Here is a 17452-nt window from a genome sequence, read left to right on the forward strand (position 1 = left end):
CTCTCCAGTCTCCCAAGCCCTCCTTGCTTCTGCAGCACCGCTCTCCTCTTCGACCCCCAACTTTCCAGGGGGGCCCAGGCAGTGCGGGCCTCTGCACCCGACTTCCTTCCCGCCTCCCTCCCACCTCGCGGCCCCGCGTTTCGGCTCCGCGCTTCGTCCAGTCTTGCGAAGAGGTATGAAACATAAGACTCCTCCACTGCGGAATAAAACGCTTACTAACTCACCCTCAGTTGTCACCCTCTAGATTTTCCTCCCATGCTCAAGGCTTTTGGTCACCTTTGCATAAATATTAAGACCCAGAACACAGAACCTGAAAAACCAACCGCTGATCAGTCCCGCTCGCTTCCCCGTCAGTGAAAAGCAATCCTATTCCGGCGCGAATGCCCTGGTCTAGCAGCCGGTTCCTGGCCGACACACGCCCGCGCCGCTGTCCCCTCGCCGGGCCCGCGGGTCCTGTCACCTCCGGCGGCCCCCGCCTCCCTCCGGAGCCTGGGCCTCTCCCCGCCTCCCGCCCGCGGACCTCGCCGCCCCGCCTCCGGCTCCGCCGCGGCCGCCATTGGTGCCAATCCGCCCCAGAAGGGCGCCCATTGGCCGGGTGGGAAGTCATTCGCCTAGCACATTCCGCCGTCCGCAGGCTTGCGGGGAAACTTCCTTATTATTGTGACGCCGAAAACGGAGAAACCCCGAGCCGGGCCAGAAGGGCTGTCACAGTAGGAATCCCGAGCGGCGGTTCGGCGGCAGCCAAGGTACGCGGGTCGGGGGCCGGGGTTCCAGGGAAGAAGGCACGGCGGCGCTGCAGCCGCGCGACCGCCGCGTTCCGCGGGGCACGGCTGTCAGCGCGCGGCTCTCGGAGGGGCAGCTGCGGCTGCAGGGCGCTCCCCGCGACGACCTGGTGCCGGGCGCGCGGGGAGGTCGGGGCGCGGCGGCTGCAGCGCCTCCGGGGCGCGGGAGGCAGGCGGCGGGGCTGCGCCGGGGCCGGGCGCGCTAGGTGCCCTTCGGCTTCGCGCGCGCCTCCCTGGCGTTCTCGGGGCATGCCCTCTGACCAGAAGAGCCCCGGCGCCCGGAAAGGCCGGAAGCAGCCTTAAAAATGGGAGCGCCCCCCCACCCCAACTCGGCTGCGTGCAGACCAGGAGGAATTGCGACGCAGAAAGTCAAAAAGAGGATCCTCCCCTTCCTCCTCGTCTGCCCCTATTTGAATTCCGGGGCTCCGGTGACACCCTCGCGGGGAGGAACGCGGACCTTTCCCCGCGTAATGGGAGCCGGCGAGGCCTCCGCATTTTGGGGGAGCCCCGGCGGCCGCGAGGAGTTTGCAGTGAGGACGCGGGGCTCGGCGTCCGAGCTGACAGCGCCAGTGGGGCCGCGGCGCACGGCACCACCCACCCCGCGGAGGCTGTGCCGGGCTCGCCTCGCCCCAGTCAGCCTGCGGGCGGAGCCGGGGCGAGGGTGTGTGTGCGGACACGTAAGTGCGTGGACCGGCGCGGGGGTGTCAGGAGCTGGGACGTTCGGGGGCAGGTGGCACTTTGAGTCATTTGTAAACGTGTGGAGTGGGCAAACCGGGACAACTGACAGAGAAGAGCATGTGTAACCTGAAACAGATGAGCCAGGGAGCGCGATGAGCAGCACCTGAAGCAACTGTGCAGTGATTCTGGGTATGCACAGCGGGCCCCGGGCAATGTGTATTTGAACTTTGCTTTTGGTCTGTCACGGTTTTTGGCTGTTTTTTCTGGTTACATTGTTCTTTAGCTTTTAAATCAGCCCCATTAGGAAGTACCTTGAATTCATAGCTAAGCAAGCCTTTCAGGATTTTGCTTGCATTCATTACACACGAATGCTTTAGCAAAGACGATTCGAGAGCTCTCTTCCATTTTTGTACGTCTTCTGGCTCCTTCCACAAATAGGAAGCTATTTCTAGAACCTTTCATTTGATGATTTGATAACATCAAGTGAGCTGATTTTTAACTCCAGACTGAGAAGAAGGAAAAGTGAAATAAAATGAGGATTGGCAGCCTTTTTAAATGCAGTGACTCTGGAGAGAGATGTCTTGTTTTAGTAGGCAGATTACTGTGAAGCTCTCTCTCTCTTCTTGTACTTTATTTTACCCTGAGGGCAGGGGAATGACATTATAAATCAGAAAAGGGGAGTAATATATTTAATCTCCTTCTAAAGCAAAATAGATGAATTACACATTATTGTCTGACCCCACTAAGGCTAGGAACCTTCTGGAGAAACTATGCAGGAATCAAGGAGGAAGGCTCAGAGCCTCTTTGGCAAAACTCCTCCTTTGGCATGTAAAAAAGAAACCATCGATTAGCATACAGTTTTACTTGTTCTGTATGTAGTTGGGTTTTTATTTTTGAAAAAAGAAACCGAGATTCTAAAATGTTCCAAATGGCGTGGGGAGTCGTTGGTTATAGCATTTCGTTCTGAGTAACAAATTTAAATTTTTTAAGATTTGCATAAGAATTAAAAAGAATTTTAAAAAGATGAGAGTTGCGCTCCTGAAGATACAAGATAGTTTTGCTGCAGTTTCAGAAATAAAAGTAATATTCTCCAAATTGAACGGGATTTCCTACATAAAAGATAGAAATAAAGTTATGATAATACATGAAAATTATGGAGGACTTTTTTCTTTTGAGAGACTTAAGGTGCCTCTCAGATAGTCTCATCTTGTTTTGCATGAAAGAGGATGTGGTGATGACAGGAATGAAAGAGAAAGTCTTCAAAACAGTTCTGGCAAAATAAGCTATACTGTGTGTGGTACATGGAAAAAATGGAGGAAAATAGACAAAATTGAATTATTTTTCAAAATTTTCTCTTTTTAACCTAAATGGGAGATTTAAAAATAACTTTATTTTTCCTTTATATTTACTACAAATACTAGTAATTTTTTAAGGTGCTACCTGTGTCTCAAGTTCACCTTTAGAGGCGACATCTTTGTAGTTGGTTAGAGATTATCTTACTGGTATTTAACCACACTCCAGTCTTAAGGTGCAGGTATTGGGGAATATTTAAGCTTTCATAATATAAAGATGTTCTTATTTTCAGAAGTTTACTTCTCATTTTCTTTTCAATAGCATGAAAGCACTTTGTAGCACCGTGCTAATGTTAATTATGATTTCTTTAACTTGCAGGTCTTCAAGGTGAGGGAAAACCATTCTGGCTTCTAGTCCATATGCCAAGGGTGTGACCTGTGGTGAGTTACCTAATTTCTCTGAATCCAGTTTCCTCATCTTGTTTTTTTCTTTTTTTCCTAAGATTTTATTTATTTATTTGAAAGAGAGAGACAGAGACAGTGACAGAGATAGTGAGAGAGAGCACAGGTGGGGAGGAGAGGGAGAAGCAGACTCCCCGCCAAACAGGGAGCCTGATGCGGAACTCGATCCCGGGACCCTGGGATCATGACCTGAGCTGAAGGCAGATGCTCAACTGACTGAGCCACCCAGGCGCCCCCAGTTTCCTCATCTTGTACATGGAGATAATATCTAACTCACAGAATCGACAAGAGGATTAAACTAGATAAACTGTGTAAAGGATTCATGTTAGTATAGCTGCCTAGATGGGGACCTTAACAAATCCTTAATGACTTCCCTCTGCTGTGATGTAGTGAAGAGAACACGGTGAGCCCAGGAAGTAGGAGACCTAGTTTCTGGTCTCTGCTTCAACCACTTACTTCTCAGAGGACCAAAGTTACTTGGCCTCGGAAGGCTTTAGCTGCCATTAAAATGAGGTTAGGAATTTAAGTTTCTTGCTTAGAGGTTGGATCAAATGGACTTTTAGGGTCTTTTTAATAAGATAATCCCTTTGATGATATAACTCTTTTGTCTTTAGACATTGACTACATTTGGAAATAGTACTTACTGGTGTCAGGGGCATGTGTTTCTGTGTGTGAACCAGTAACTGGATTAATATTGTAAGTCAGGGTGGATATGGAGGAAAGTCTGGCTATCTATGAGATTGTTTCACTCACCTCTCCCCCATCTCTGGCTAACATAGCTTCTGTTTGCCTATAAACATGGCCGGTGATTCCGCTAATATAAGCTCACTAACTGTAGGCAGTTTTCTTTAAACATTTATTTTCAAAATTGGTGAAAGGGTGGAACTTGGCTTCATTTTGTTTGTGAGATGATATTGTGTCATGGTTAAGAGCATGGACTCTGGGGCGCCTGGGTGGCTCAGTTGGTTAAGCGACTGCCTTCAGCTCAGGTCATGATCCTGGAGTGCCGGGATCGAGTCCCACATCGGGCTCCCTGCTCAGCAGGGAGTCTGCTTCTCCCCCTGACCCTCTTCCCTCTCGTGCTCTCTATCTCTCATTCTCTCTCTCAAATAAATAAAAATCTTTTAAAAAAATTAAAAAAAAAAAAGAGCACGGACTCTGGAGTCTAGAGGAGATTTGAATCCTGCCTTTGCCATTTACTAAGTTTCTATTTCAACTACTTTTTTTTTTTTAAAGATTTTATTTATTTGACAGAGAGAACACAAGCAGAGGGGGAGAGAGGGAGAAGCAGGTTCCCTGCTAAGCAAGGAGCCCGTTGTGGGACTTGATCCCAGGACCCTAGAATCATGACCTGGGCCGAAGGCAGCTGCTTAACTGACTGAGCCACCCAGGCGTCCCTCAACTACTTATTTACATGTAGTGTCTTGGGCACTTAACCTTGCTAAGCCTTGAAGTTATTGTAAAGGGCAAAATAAATAATCTGTGTGAAGTTTTTAGCAAGACTCAGACACAGAGTAGGCTTGCAGTAATAGTAACTATTTTTCTTTATTTAGCAACTATTTATTGAGTCCCTACTGTGTGGCAGACACTTCTCTGAGGATTGGGAAATGAACAAAAGAGGCTCAGTCCTTCCTTCACAGAGCTTTCAATCCTGAATTCTAGCATGCCAGTGCTGTTGAGAAACACCACCCTTTACTGACAACTTCAATTGTAGAAGGCATTCTACTTTCAGATCTGCTAAAATGTGGTGAAGGAGGGTGCATTTTAGAGTGGAGGAAATACAGTATTATTTTTTTGTTACTGCAGAGGGAATGTTTCTCTAGTATTACCTGGAAAACAAAACTGTTAACAAACTGAAGTTGTGGGAGTGCTGCTTTTCCCTGATTTGGGTTCAAGTCACAAGGGCACTTAGCAAGCAGGGTTGGGCTCTTGCACTTTGCTGAGAACTGGAGACCCAGAGATGAGTGAAACCTATCTCCGCCACGGAGAAGCTCCCAGCCTGTGTACGGGTGGAAATTGGTGGGTGAGATGCAAGAAGCAGCAACACTACCTCAGTAGTACTTTTCCGTTTCTTTTATTGTGAGGTAATTGTAGGCATAAGACAATATATGTAATATATGCGCTAAGAGGCAACAATAAAAGGACAGAAGCAGAACATTAGCCATGCCCATTGTGCTCCTTCCACATTGTACCTTCCAACTCTTGGCTCCATAATCATTACCTTATATTTTGTATTTATCATTTTTTTTTTTTTTTGCTTTTCTTCATGGCTTTGCCACCACTAATGTTTTTATCTACAAATACTTGTTTTTTTGTTTTTTGTTTTTTTAAAGATTTTATTTATTTATTTGACAGAGAGAGAGAGAGAGGCAGGAGAGAGGGAACACCAGCAGGGGGAGTGGGAGAGGGAGAAGCAGGCTTCCTGAGGAGCAGGGAGCCCGATGCGGGGCTCAATCCAAGACCCTGGGATCACGACCTGAGCCGAAGGCAGACGCTTAACGACTGAGCCACCCAGGTGCCCCTACAAATACTTGTTATACTTGTGTTTGGACTTTGTAAAAATTCATCATTCTCTAAATTCTTCTGTAACATTTTTTCCCCCCTCAACATTGCTTTCAAGGTTTAGCTTCATTGGTGCTTGTAGAGTGCATTCATTTTTGACTGCTGTGCCACAGTTTATCCATTTCCTTATTGATGGACATTTGGGTTGTCTTTGTTTTACCGATTTCAAACAGTGCTGACACAGACATCCTTGTGCATATATCTTAAGGTACATGTCCGTGGGGTTCTTGCTTCATTGTACAATAAGGTAGCCACTAGCCATATATGACTTGGATTAAAATTATAAGTAATTTCAGGTAATTTTAGTCCCTAAGTTGCATTAGCCACATTTCAGGTGTTCAATAGTCTTGTGTGGCTAGTGGCTACCATGCTGGACAGTGTAGGTATGTAACATTTCCATCTTTGGAGAAAGTTTCATTTCCAGCTTTCACTCATCTTTGTATCTCCAGTTCTCAGCATGGTGCAGGAGCCCCGTAGGTGCTTGGTAAGTTGGATTTTGTTGTTCATATGGGTAGGAGTGAGACTGCCATGCTGTGGGCTCTTCACATCTTCACCTTCACTAGATAATGCCAACTTGTTTTCCAAAGTGGTTATGTCAATTTACACTCCCACCAGCTGTGTATAAGAGTCCTGGTTGCTTCATATTTTTGACTTGGCACTGTCAGACTTTTCAGTTCTTGCCAGGCTGGTCAAGGGTCTTTTGGAGGCAGCCCAGAGTTTACACAGATAGCAGAGAGATCATTCTAGCTTCACAGGGCCCAGCACCAGGTAGTGAAGAAGGTACCATCTGTAATGGTCCCTTCTGGGGAGGGCTAGAAATGGTTCCTCTGCTGGCTGAAAGAGAGAACCAAAGTCCAGCTGAAGTGAAGGAGGGAGAGAAAGCAGCAAGGAGCAGAGTCTCATGGTTGAAAACTTCTCTTTGCTTTCTCTGCCATTTGTTTGGTAAGTAACCTTTTTAACAGTAAAGCATATCATCAGAATGAGTCTTCTTTGTTACTGGAGTTAATTCTGCATTTGAATTTTGGCTCCAGATTTATTTCAAGCTTTGATTTGGGGAGGGCCTGCAGAGCTCTGAAGCCTTGTGCATTGCCTTTTCCTACCGTTGAAAAAGATCCCCCTTCTCCCCATACACCATGCGGGTAATGGCTTCTAAGCTTATTTAAAGGACGCTTATCCCTATTATGAATGAGATTAGAAGTCCTGCCCGAGTGTTATTTAGGTTCCAGTGGCTTTCAGACAAGGAATAAGAATCAGTCGTTAGGCTACTGTGTGTATGGTCTGATTAATGAGACAAAGTTTAGGAATTGCAGCTTATCTTTTAGCATTCAGCTTACTAGGACTGATAAAAAGAGTTTTATCTGCCCGCACCCCCCACCCAGAATTTGAAAGAAAAGACATGCAGAAAACTTTCTCCTAGCAACCTCGAATCCCCTTCATGAAAGTTATGACAGATGGTGGTAGTGCTGCTTTGCTGTGGCACAGATTTGGCGGAACATAGCTAATGCTAACCACGGGGAGAAAGAAAGGAGTCATACCCCCAGCCTCTTTTGGGGACTGTCCTGTTTGCTGAGGGTCTCGGGGAAGAACACTCGGACTAGGGAGTAACAGTGATATAGCAGTTGACATTTATTGATCACTTAGTACTGTATGTTGGGCATCATGCTAAGCACCCTTCTCCCCATTTTAGAAACAGGGAACAGTGGCTAATATCTTCCCCGAGATTTCACAGCTAGTGTGTGGTTAATTCAGGCTTGAACTTTAGTCCTTTTGACCTTTAAACCCTGCTGAGATTATCCTGAATCTTTTACCAAAAATAGATGGGGAGAAGGGCTGGGAAAAGTACCAGGTACGACATGGAGGGAATAGAACATCTTCCTTCCTTTTGCTTTGTGATGGGGAAGTCAGGCAGGAAAAGGAGGGGCTGGGACTGCAGTGGCTGGCGTAGGTGCTGAGCCAGAGTGCAGTCCTGTATCCTTCTGCAGCACTGTTCATAATTGCGAGTTCTGAAAGGAAGGAGAATATTCCACTCCTCTAGGAGCAAGGGACAGACAGGGAGTGAGGAAAAATGGGTGGGAGGTCCTGGGAGAGCAAAAGGCCAAGTGATGAAGAATGTTGCTGAAGCTAGACCTTAAATTCACGGATGCCAGTCGCTGCTAGATTTGGGGGTTCTTCTAGGGTGTACTTTTAAGTGAAAGCTGTATTAACGGCTGCTTCTCTGCACTGCGCTGAACTTCTCTCCTGAAAGCTAGACGATTTAGTGCCTCCTGCTATAGTTTTGGCAGAGCATCCTGATGACCTAGATCACACTTCTAATTAGGGTTTTTAATCCATTCATGGGAATACATTTTATTTGTGGTTCCTCCTTCGTTACTTCTTTATTTGGCTACTTGAAAATTCCATTACTATAACTCAGGTGGGAAGGATTTTTGAAGTTTTCTTGAACAATAGTTCTATTTGTCTTTTTTGAAATGAATTGTAGTAAAATCAGGATGAGGCCATACATCAGGCTGCTTACTCAGGCTTGCAGTTGGCCAAAGCTCCCAGAGTTCCGCTGACTTTCAAGGACTAACTCATGCTAAACAAACTTACAAGAAGCTAATACATCCAGGATGCTAAATTAATAACGAGAAGTAGAAATGCCAAGAAGGCTGGGACATTTGGGTCAGCTGGTCATGGTGTTCTTTCCCCATAGTAGAAGCTGCCTCGGAAACCAAGTTATTTAAGGTGCTTGTTAATTACGGAATCTAAGTATGGCAAGTGTCTGGGTGAATTTAATGACTAATGTTATGGAGTCTGATCTACCCACCTCCACTCTTGGGCAGTGATTACTTAGCATTTCACATAGGTTGACTGGTAATGGTACCCTTTCTCTCTGGACGGTGCTGGAGACATTGGGAAGTTCTGACCCTTTGGCTGGTTCCTTATTTTCTAGATTCCTTATTAGATGGCATAATGGTCATGAGCACAGATTCTGGGCTTAAATCCTAACTCTGCCATTGCCTAGTTGTGTGATTTAGTCAAGTTCCTTCATTCTCTGTTTTATTATCTTTTTCTTTTCCTTTATCCTTTCTTTCTGGTTCCACTTTTTTTCATTTCTAAGTTAGACACGATAATAGCAGCACCTATCTCATAGAAGATGAAATGAGTTAATATCTGTGAAGCTCATAGAAAAAGTGCCAGACTCAGAGTAAGCTCAAATTAAGTCTTACCTGCTGTTGTTATTAATAATGTAATTATTAATAATATCAATCAGGACTTTTTTTTAAATTTCAAGTGACAAATCCAATTTGAACAATCTTAAACACAAAAGGGAGATTCAGACTGTATACAGTTGATTTTTGTTCTTCGTGGTAGTTGTGTTCTACAAAGCCACTGCAAACACTGAAGTAGTGAATACTGAGCTACTGTTCTTCTAGAAATACAGAATTAGTTAGGTTCCTGCTGAGAGCCTCTGCTCAACCAATCCGTATATGACCTTATTTTGTGTGTGTTTTATGCGTATTTCTGTTTAGATGCCCAGTTTAATATATATTTTTTACAAGTGATTAATTGTATACAATATTTCTTTATGACAGAACACTAGCCAAGAGGGTTTTTAACATTTTTCTGATCCTTGGTAATGCGATGGTGTATTTCTTTGGCTTTCAGCCTCCCAGCAATGCTGTCCACCACACACTACAATCATCTCGTGAATCCACAGATTCAGCTACTTTTCTGTCTTTTCTGTAGCTTCATTATGCACTGTAGATGTTACTTTAGCACTTTCCACAGCCACCACATATGTAGATCAGCAAATTCCTTCTTCCTTTTCTTAGATCTATCCCATGATTGATTCATTAACATTGAACTCACAGCCAACAGCACTATACCTCATGTGCGAGTGAAGCTCATCTAACCCATGTATTTTCTTGGTGAGGCACAGCACAGCCTTCTTGTACTTAGGAACACTAGGCAGCATCAGCGCTGTGCTTGGTGGCATTTTAAATAGCAAAATCACCAACAAAAACTATAAAAATCTGAAGAGTCTGGCACCAAATAGACGGCAGAAAGACCACTTCTGTACAGTATGAGAGTTGAAACGAGAGGGCAGAGCATCCCCTTGTTTGACTTCGGCTGGGAATGTGTGCGTAGGGTGACTCAGATTTTTCACCTCTCTGCCCCTATCCGAGAAGGACTACAGAGATGCTCCAAGTATCGCTCTTGGGGTACAAATACATGTGAGTGAGTAGGTAAATTCACATGCATGGAGCCCACAAATAATGAAGAACAGCTGCAGTTGGGAAGAGTGAAGGTGGTGGTGCTGGCACCAGGCAAGAGGGGATCCCCCGCTAGGCAACATTATTGGGACTGGTTCTGTCTCTTGTCTTTGAAACTCTGTGGCTAGGAGGGTAATAATGTCTTATAGGTATCCTCGTGTGGCAGGGAACAGAGCTCGCAGCAGCCTCAGTTATCCTTCAGAGGCAAAAGGCAGTCTTCCTTTAGAGCTCCAGTGAGCTTCATGGGGAAGGACTCTGGCTCCCTTGGGAGTGTGAACCTATCCCTGAACCATTCAAAATGGCTTAGGGGCTGTTCTCTGATTGGGTTGCTGTGGTCATGTCTTGTGGCTTAGGGGTGGCCTTCTCTGGCTTGGTGGGGGGTCATGTGATGGCTTGTGGGGGTGGTTTTTTGTTTTTTGTTTTTCCTTTTAAGATTTTATTTTTTTATTTATTTGACAGAGAGAGAACATGAACAAGCAGGGGGAGCAGCAGAGGGGGAGGGAGAAGCAGGCTTTCCTCGGAGCAGGGAGCCCGATGCAGGAGCCCAATGGGGGCCTCAATCCCAGGACCCTGGGATCATGACCTGAGCTGAAGGCAGATGCTTAACTGACTGAGCCAGCCAGGCGCCCCTGGAGGGGTGTTCTTTGATTGGCTTGGCCAGGGTCATGCTTACCCTTGTGCAAGAGAGCAGCAAATTTGTTACTAGATGAAGAGGGACTTTGGGACATGGATTTAAAAAAAGCAGTTGATAACACCCTTGAGGAATTTTTTTTAAACTAACCTTTATCATTCAGAAGGATTGCGTCACCTTGAGTTGCAGCTTGCTTTTACGTTAAGTGGGTTTCAGCCATGCCCCCTCCCCCTGTTTTATTGATTAGTTGTGTTCCTTGTATGAATATACTGCAGTCTGTTTATCCAGCTTCCTGTTGATGGACATTTGGGTTGTTGCCATTTTTGTTTAGTATGAATAAAGCTGCTGTGAGCATTGTTTATAGATCTTTTTGCAGACATACAATTGTAGCTTCTTCATGCCATATTTTTAGACGCACTGTTTGTACTTGGCTGGTTAAGGGGATGGCTTAATGCTACAGCTGCCTAATCTCAGCCATTATCTCTTAATTCTGACTAGTTTCCCTCTCAGAGGGCAACTTTATTTTCAACTTTGCAGGGCATACTGTATTGTATCCTGACTACAGTTAGTCATTCTGCAAGTAATTTTTGTGTTCTTGCTCCTGTAGGTGACCTGCTTGGGAGGCAGTGTAGCCCAGTGGATAAGACTGTGGACATTGGCATCAGGCCTAGATTTGTAGCCTGGTTCTGACGCCTTCTAGCTGTGTGACCTTGGGCATGCTTCTCAGTCTCTCTGAGGCTTGCTTTATCTGAAAATGAAGCTAAAAATAGTATTTATGGCATAAGGTTGTTGTGAAGATGAAATAATGATATAAAATGCTAATTAGCACAGTGACTGTTGCATAGTAAGCTCTGTGATGCTGCTTATGTAATTATTGGTAGGTGAGATAAGACGAATTCACGAAACATTAAAAATGATGAAAGAAGTTAGTTGGGAAAATTAAATTATGAAAAGATTATGTGATTTTTCTGGTCTTTTAAAATGTATATATTACCCCCCTGCCCCAGTTTGTGCTTTATCTTGCCTCCCTTTGTAATTAACTCAAAGAATAACAGCTAAGCTTAATGTCCTTTTAGTTCTAGAGTCTAGACAAGGAATACAAATCTTGGGAAGAAACAGAACTTTTTGGTTAAGAAAGCATCTTGAGATTCAGTTTTATATTTTATTTTGGGTTTCTGTGCCTTTCCTGGAAGCCTTAAGCGTTCAAAGAATAAGTCAGATAACATTACCATAGGCAGTGAAATAATATTCTGTGGTTTGGAAGTACCCCATTTTGTTTATCCATTCATCAATTGATAGGTATTTGGGTTTATTTCTGCATTTTGGTATTATGAGTAATGCTGCTATGAACATTTGTGTACAAGTTTTTTTGTGTGTGTTTTTCTTTTAAGATTTGAGAGAGAGCAGGAAAGAGCATGCATGCACGTGAGTATGAGGTGTGGGGAGGGGCAGCGGAACAAGCAGACTCCTTGCTGAGCAGGGAGCCTGACATGAGGCTCCATCTCAAGAACCTGATATCATGACCTGAGCCAAAGTCAGATGCTTTACCGACTGAGCCACCCAGGTGCTCCTTGTGTACATGGTTTTGTGTGGACATACATTTGCAAATCTCTTGGATATATACCTCGGGATGAAATGGCCAGATCATATAGTAGCTATATATTTGGCCTTTTGATGAAGTGCCAGAATATTTTTCCAAACGACCTGCACATTTTTATGTTCCCCCCAGCAATGTAGAAGGCTCCAGTTTCTCCACATCCTCATCAACATTTGTTATTATCTGTCGTTTTTGATTATAGCCATCCTAGTGAGTGTGAACTGGTAGAACGCAATGAGATTTTGTTTTTGTTTGTATGAAAGGGAAGCATAAATTTCTAAAAGGTGGTGAAACTTTGGGTTGGAGTCAGCAGGAATCAGCCAAAAGTTGATTGAGTAGCTGCTAAATCAAAGAGGTATGTTATACTGTGGTCCCTATTTAAGGGAGTTAGGCTCTGGCTGAGGAGTTAAGTTTAAAAAAAAAAAAAAGCAAAAAAAAAAACAAGCAAAAAAAAAACAAAACAACAAACCACAGAGAAAGTCTCCAATCAAGACACTATAGTAGATGTGTCAGAGGAATGCAGGCTAACTGTGGCTGGAATGATCCCTAGGGGCTTTTAGGTAGGAAGTGAAGTTGACTCTGAGCCAGAAGGATGTGTAAGAAGAAATGGCAGAGAAGATAACATTTTTTCCCCATTTTTCTTTTTTTTCATTTTATTATTATTAATATTATGTTTTGTTTTAAGTGGTGAATTATTACTGTCCAAGCTAACAATAGGTTACCTAAAAGAGTTAATTAGTTCAAAAAATTTTATAACATGAAATAAGCAGAAAACTCAAAAGGGGCAAGGAGAAAGGACAAGATGAAATTAGGAGGGTAATTTCCAGACTCTTATTGCCATAATGGTTTGCAAAGATTGTTTTAGCGAGTCTCCTGTATTTGGAGTTCCTTATCAGCGATCTAAAAGTTATATTCTGTTTGTGTTCACTATTCATTTATATAAACAAAATTTGTTTAGAAATGTTTTTTTAAACTCCTACTGAAACACGAAAACAGCATCATTACTATAAATATTTTCAACGATGTTAATATGTATTATTTTGAGATGCAAGGTATCTGGAGAGTATTAAGGGGAGTGTTCTTTTTAAAATTGATTATATTTATTACTTAAAAGTTATTTTCTCTGACCTCTTTTTTAAACCTTTTTTTTTACAGAACTCTCTTCTAGGCTACATGACTCCCTGAAGGATCAGAACAATGTTATGTTGGGGATATTGGTCTCTGGGCCAACCTGGGATCAGCACCAACCTGCAAGGGATTGTGGCTGAGCCACAGGTGTGTGGATTCATATCCGATAGAAGCGTCAAGGAAGTGGCCTGTGGAGGAAACCACTCCGTATTCCTGCTGGAGGATGGGGAAGTGTACACCTGCGGTTTGAACACCAAGGGGCAGCTGGGCCACGAGAGGGAAGGAAATAAGCCAGGTGAGCACACCTAGTTCACCTCCATGATTGGTGAGAAAGGCTGAGGAAAGGGGGAGAGCGGGTTGAAGATTTCCTCACTGAGTGTTTATCTTTCGAGAGGCTCTGATCTGGTGCAGGGATCCCTTGCTGTTTGGAACTTTTGTGTTCAATTCAAATCTTTTTGTCAGAAAACCAGACTTTTCCTTTCTCGTCTTATTAGATAACATATGTAATATCACTGGCCGATGGAGGCGGGGAGGTTGACGAGTTCAGAGTTAGAGAGATTTTTCTCTGGTAATTGAATGCTAAGACATTATGATCATTTTGTGGATCTATAACCCTCACACAGTCAATATCAGAAGCATTTTCACCTCATTTTTCCTCCTAATTGAGTGTTCGTTCATCAATTTTGGCAACATGCTTTTGTTTAGCATTTTGGGCTAAGCACTGTGCTCGTGTGAAGAGATAGTTGAATGGGAGTTAGTGATGATGTGGCTCCAGGGATCCCCCGTGGAAGGATGTGTGAGGTAAGTTAAAGAATATGCTGGAGGGAGCTGGGGAGCGGGATCCATTCTGCCTTTAGGGGTCAAGTAAGAAGCATAGTAGGACTTTAGCGTGTGTGTGTGTGTGTGTGTGTGTGTGTGTGTATGCATGTGGCAGGAACACTCAGCTTATTGCACACACCCTGAGTGTACCCTGTGGGTTTTGTTTTGTTTTGTTTTAAAGGCATGGCTATCAAGGTGCAATCCTTGTTCAGGGAATGTTGAATAGTGTGGCAGGACTGGTGATGGAGGGTGAAAGGGGCTGCACATATTTAAAGTCCTCTGATTTCAATTTATTTTCCTCCCACTTTTTCTGTGTGAGTTTGACCTTGAGTATATATATATAGCATGAATGAATCTGTGAGGTACTTTCTCAGTCTTGGATTTTGGAAGTAGTAATGATGAAGTTTAAATGGGTCTCCTTTTGGTGAGAAATGATAAGGTAGGGTCTTCAGTTGTGACCATGTTGTGTTTTTCACACTAACATGGGCAGATGTCATTTTGTTTGTTACTTATTATCTTTTTTATTCAATCCAAATCAAGTGAAGATACTGAAGCTTCATTAAAGAACAGCCTTGCTGTTTTTTTTTTTCTAGATAATTTTACTCTTTCATGTTTATCTAGGAAGGTCAGTTTGACATCAGGATGAGCTAAATTTTTTCCATGACACACTTCTCCCTCCTTTCTCATATTTATTCCCTCCCATAGCAAGTGGCTGTGTTCCATAGTTCACCTGCCCAAATGTCAGTATTAATTTATAAATTAATAATTTGACCATTGGATAAAGGGCCATTGGACTGGTCTTAAGCAAAATTATGAAGTATGTGAAGTATCATTTGTGGGCTTCTTCCCCATTCTTTGCCTACAGGTTCCCTCATTGGAGCCCTCCCTAAGACATCCCATCAGGCCTGCTCACCTGGAGCAAATCCCAATGTTCTGTCAGGGCTTTCCTAACATGTGGGCCCTGGACTCTTGGGATTTCAAGGAAGGAGTTTGTAGCATGAGCCATATGTTTGTACACCTTTATATGTACAATGCACCTGATCCTAAAGGTTTTCAAATGTTAGTAGATTCTGTTATTCATTGAAATAAAATTTCAGTATATGTGCTACCAATTTATAATTGAGTTAGTAAACCCTACCCATTATATCTTTTACCAATTGACATAAAAGTATAATATGCAGGAAGGTTTTTGATTTCTAAAAATGATTTTCTTTTTGGAAAAGAGTAAAAAAACCAAGGTCGTCTTTCCCTTCCTTCTATTAAAACTCACTTGTATCTTACATGAGCCTCCTATTCTTGCTGTTTCCTCAAGTGAGAGCCAGTATCTAACATTAATGCCTAGAGAGAGATTAATGGCAAGTCACAGTCCAACAACTTGCTCCTTCCTATGGGAATGTGTATGTCCAGCCAGGACTTAAAGATATTTAAGGCCCACTTCATACCAATGATCCTTGAAGGATTTGTCCTCACCCTGGCCAGCCTTTGAAGGGAGGATTTTGGGGACCAGGAGGAGATCTTTCCAGGACTGCAGAGACAACACAGGGTGAACTCTGGAGTCAGACAAACCAGGTGTAGGCGTTACCTGTCTCTGTATTTCTGAGCTCAATTCCCTTTCCTGTAAAAGGAGACTTCCCGTTGTAGTGTAGCTCTTGATGCAGTAGATTCAGATGTTAAAGACGACTCAGCAGAGCTACCTGTGGCCTGTGAAAACTGCCCTGCTCCCGCCCTCCTGTCTGTCTGCTCTGTGATTCTGCCCTCTGGCAGCCTGCCTGCCCCCCCCCCCCTTTGTCTTAGAACCTGGGGTCAGAGGATTCAACCTGGGGTGGCAGGTGAGAAAGGAAACAAAATGCTTTCAGTCCAACCATCTCAAAGACCTGTGGGAGGCCCCATGGTGAACGCACCTCAGTGCAATGTGACATTGTTCCAGTGGAACCTCCTGACAGCTCCATGGAGCTAGTGGTGGGTGGTTTGTGGGCTCTGGGAGTGAGTGAGCAGGAGTAGTCACTGCTTCAGCCTGCACACTGGGTCAGGCCAACGCCTCAGCCTGCCCCCGCTCCCTGTAGGCAAGGCTGAGTGACTGCAAGAGACTTGAGCTAGAGGTGCGTCAAGAAGGCTTTTGGATTCAGCCACAGAATCCAGCCCATGCTTGTAATCTAAATTTGTAATAAGCAAGGCCCTAGTGTAAGTTACAGTAGATTCCAGAAACTTCTGTTGTTGGTTAAGCTTGTCTGTTAATTATAAACTCCATAGCAGCTGTGAAATAGTGCCTCTTTGAATGGAAAGATTATGTGGGTGGGCACCTCCCTCTCTTTTAACTTTTTTCATTGGTAGGTGTGTTCTAAATTGGGGACCATTTGGGTTTATTTTTAATGACTGGGAAAAAGAGAATGAACTTGTTTTCTCCATGTGTTTTTTGAGAACTGTGACCTGGAGAGCTGCTAGGCAGAGGGGGGGAAGTCAGTGACAGGCAGACCCTGTTTCAGGTAGCCTGTGCTGGCCCTAAGTAACCCCTCTGCTGTTTGGGGAGGGAACTTGATAGAAGAGCACTTTCTCAGGATGCTTCTGGGGGCAGTGGGTGGGTTTGTGATTTCAAGTCCACACCATTGCCCAGACCAGAGGACTTTGTAGTGTGAAGGATTGAAGAGTCAGGGGAAGGAAAGGTGGAGGAAGATGGGGTAGGGGATGCACTGGGATGATGGGATGAGACTCTTCTGTCAGAACGTGCACCTTGCGTCTGTCCTGCCAGTTGATCAGTTTATACACATTGTCTCTAATTGGCATGGTTGCCAGGGACACACATTCATTTTTTTTAGGAGGAATCCTATACCTGTGACATAGCGGTGGTATAAAGCACTTCACAATGATTTTAAAGGGTTTTTTTTTTTCTCCTTGGGAGCATCTAATAGTTACCTATTGCTTTTGCTGTTTTTGCGGCTACTGTGCATTTCTCTTACCTCTTAGTACTGCTCTTATGTGACCAGCTTCCTGTGTGTCTCTGTGTGTGATGGGGAGAGGGCATTTCAAGGACACATCAAATACTGAAACTCCTGGTTATGAAGGTCCCATATCTTCCCAGTGTGTTGGGCAGCCTGGGGTTCTAGGTTGTGTATCTCTGTGACTCATTCATTTGTGCTTTGGCCAAAGGCAAAGAGCCCTGTGATTCCCAGAAGCATTTTTTATGGGCAGAATATCAAAGTCCCATCTAAACTCAATGTCCAGCTTTAAAAAAAAAAAACAGTTGGATT

At 44.1% G+C, this 17452-nt stretch overlaps 1 protein-coding gene across 5 annotated transcripts in view; it reads left to right on the plus strand.

Moving 5' to 3' along the window:
* The first annotated feature begins 598 nt into the window (after positions 1-598).
* Positions 599-17452, plus strand: part of HERC3 (HECT and RLD domain containing E3 ubiquitin protein ligase 3) — a 128094-nt gene continuing 111240 nt past the window's right edge. For 3 of the 5 annotated variants that reach the window (XM_027597634.1, XM_027597637.1, XM_027597638.1), the window contains exons 1-3: positions 599-746; positions 3132-3193; positions 13416-13683. In XM_027597634.1, coding sequence (XP_027453435.1) covers positions 13458-13683 — 226 coding nt within the window. In that variant the 5' untranslated portion in view covers positions 599-746; positions 3132-3193; positions 13416-13457. Of the gene's footprint in view, positions 747-1307; positions 1460-1497; positions 1650-3131; positions 3194-13415; positions 13684-17452 lie in introns of those variants that run through there. The other 2 variants (XM_027597636.1, XM_027597635.1) reach the window with 2 other exon arrangements.

Source organism: Zalophus californianus, chromosome 2 (assembly GCF_009762305.2).
Source record: "Zalophus californianus isolate mZalCal1 chromosome 2, mZalCal1.pri.v2, whole genome shotgun sequence".
Lineage (NCBI taxonomy): Eukaryota > Metazoa > Chordata > Mammalia > Carnivora > Otariidae > Zalophus > Zalophus californianus.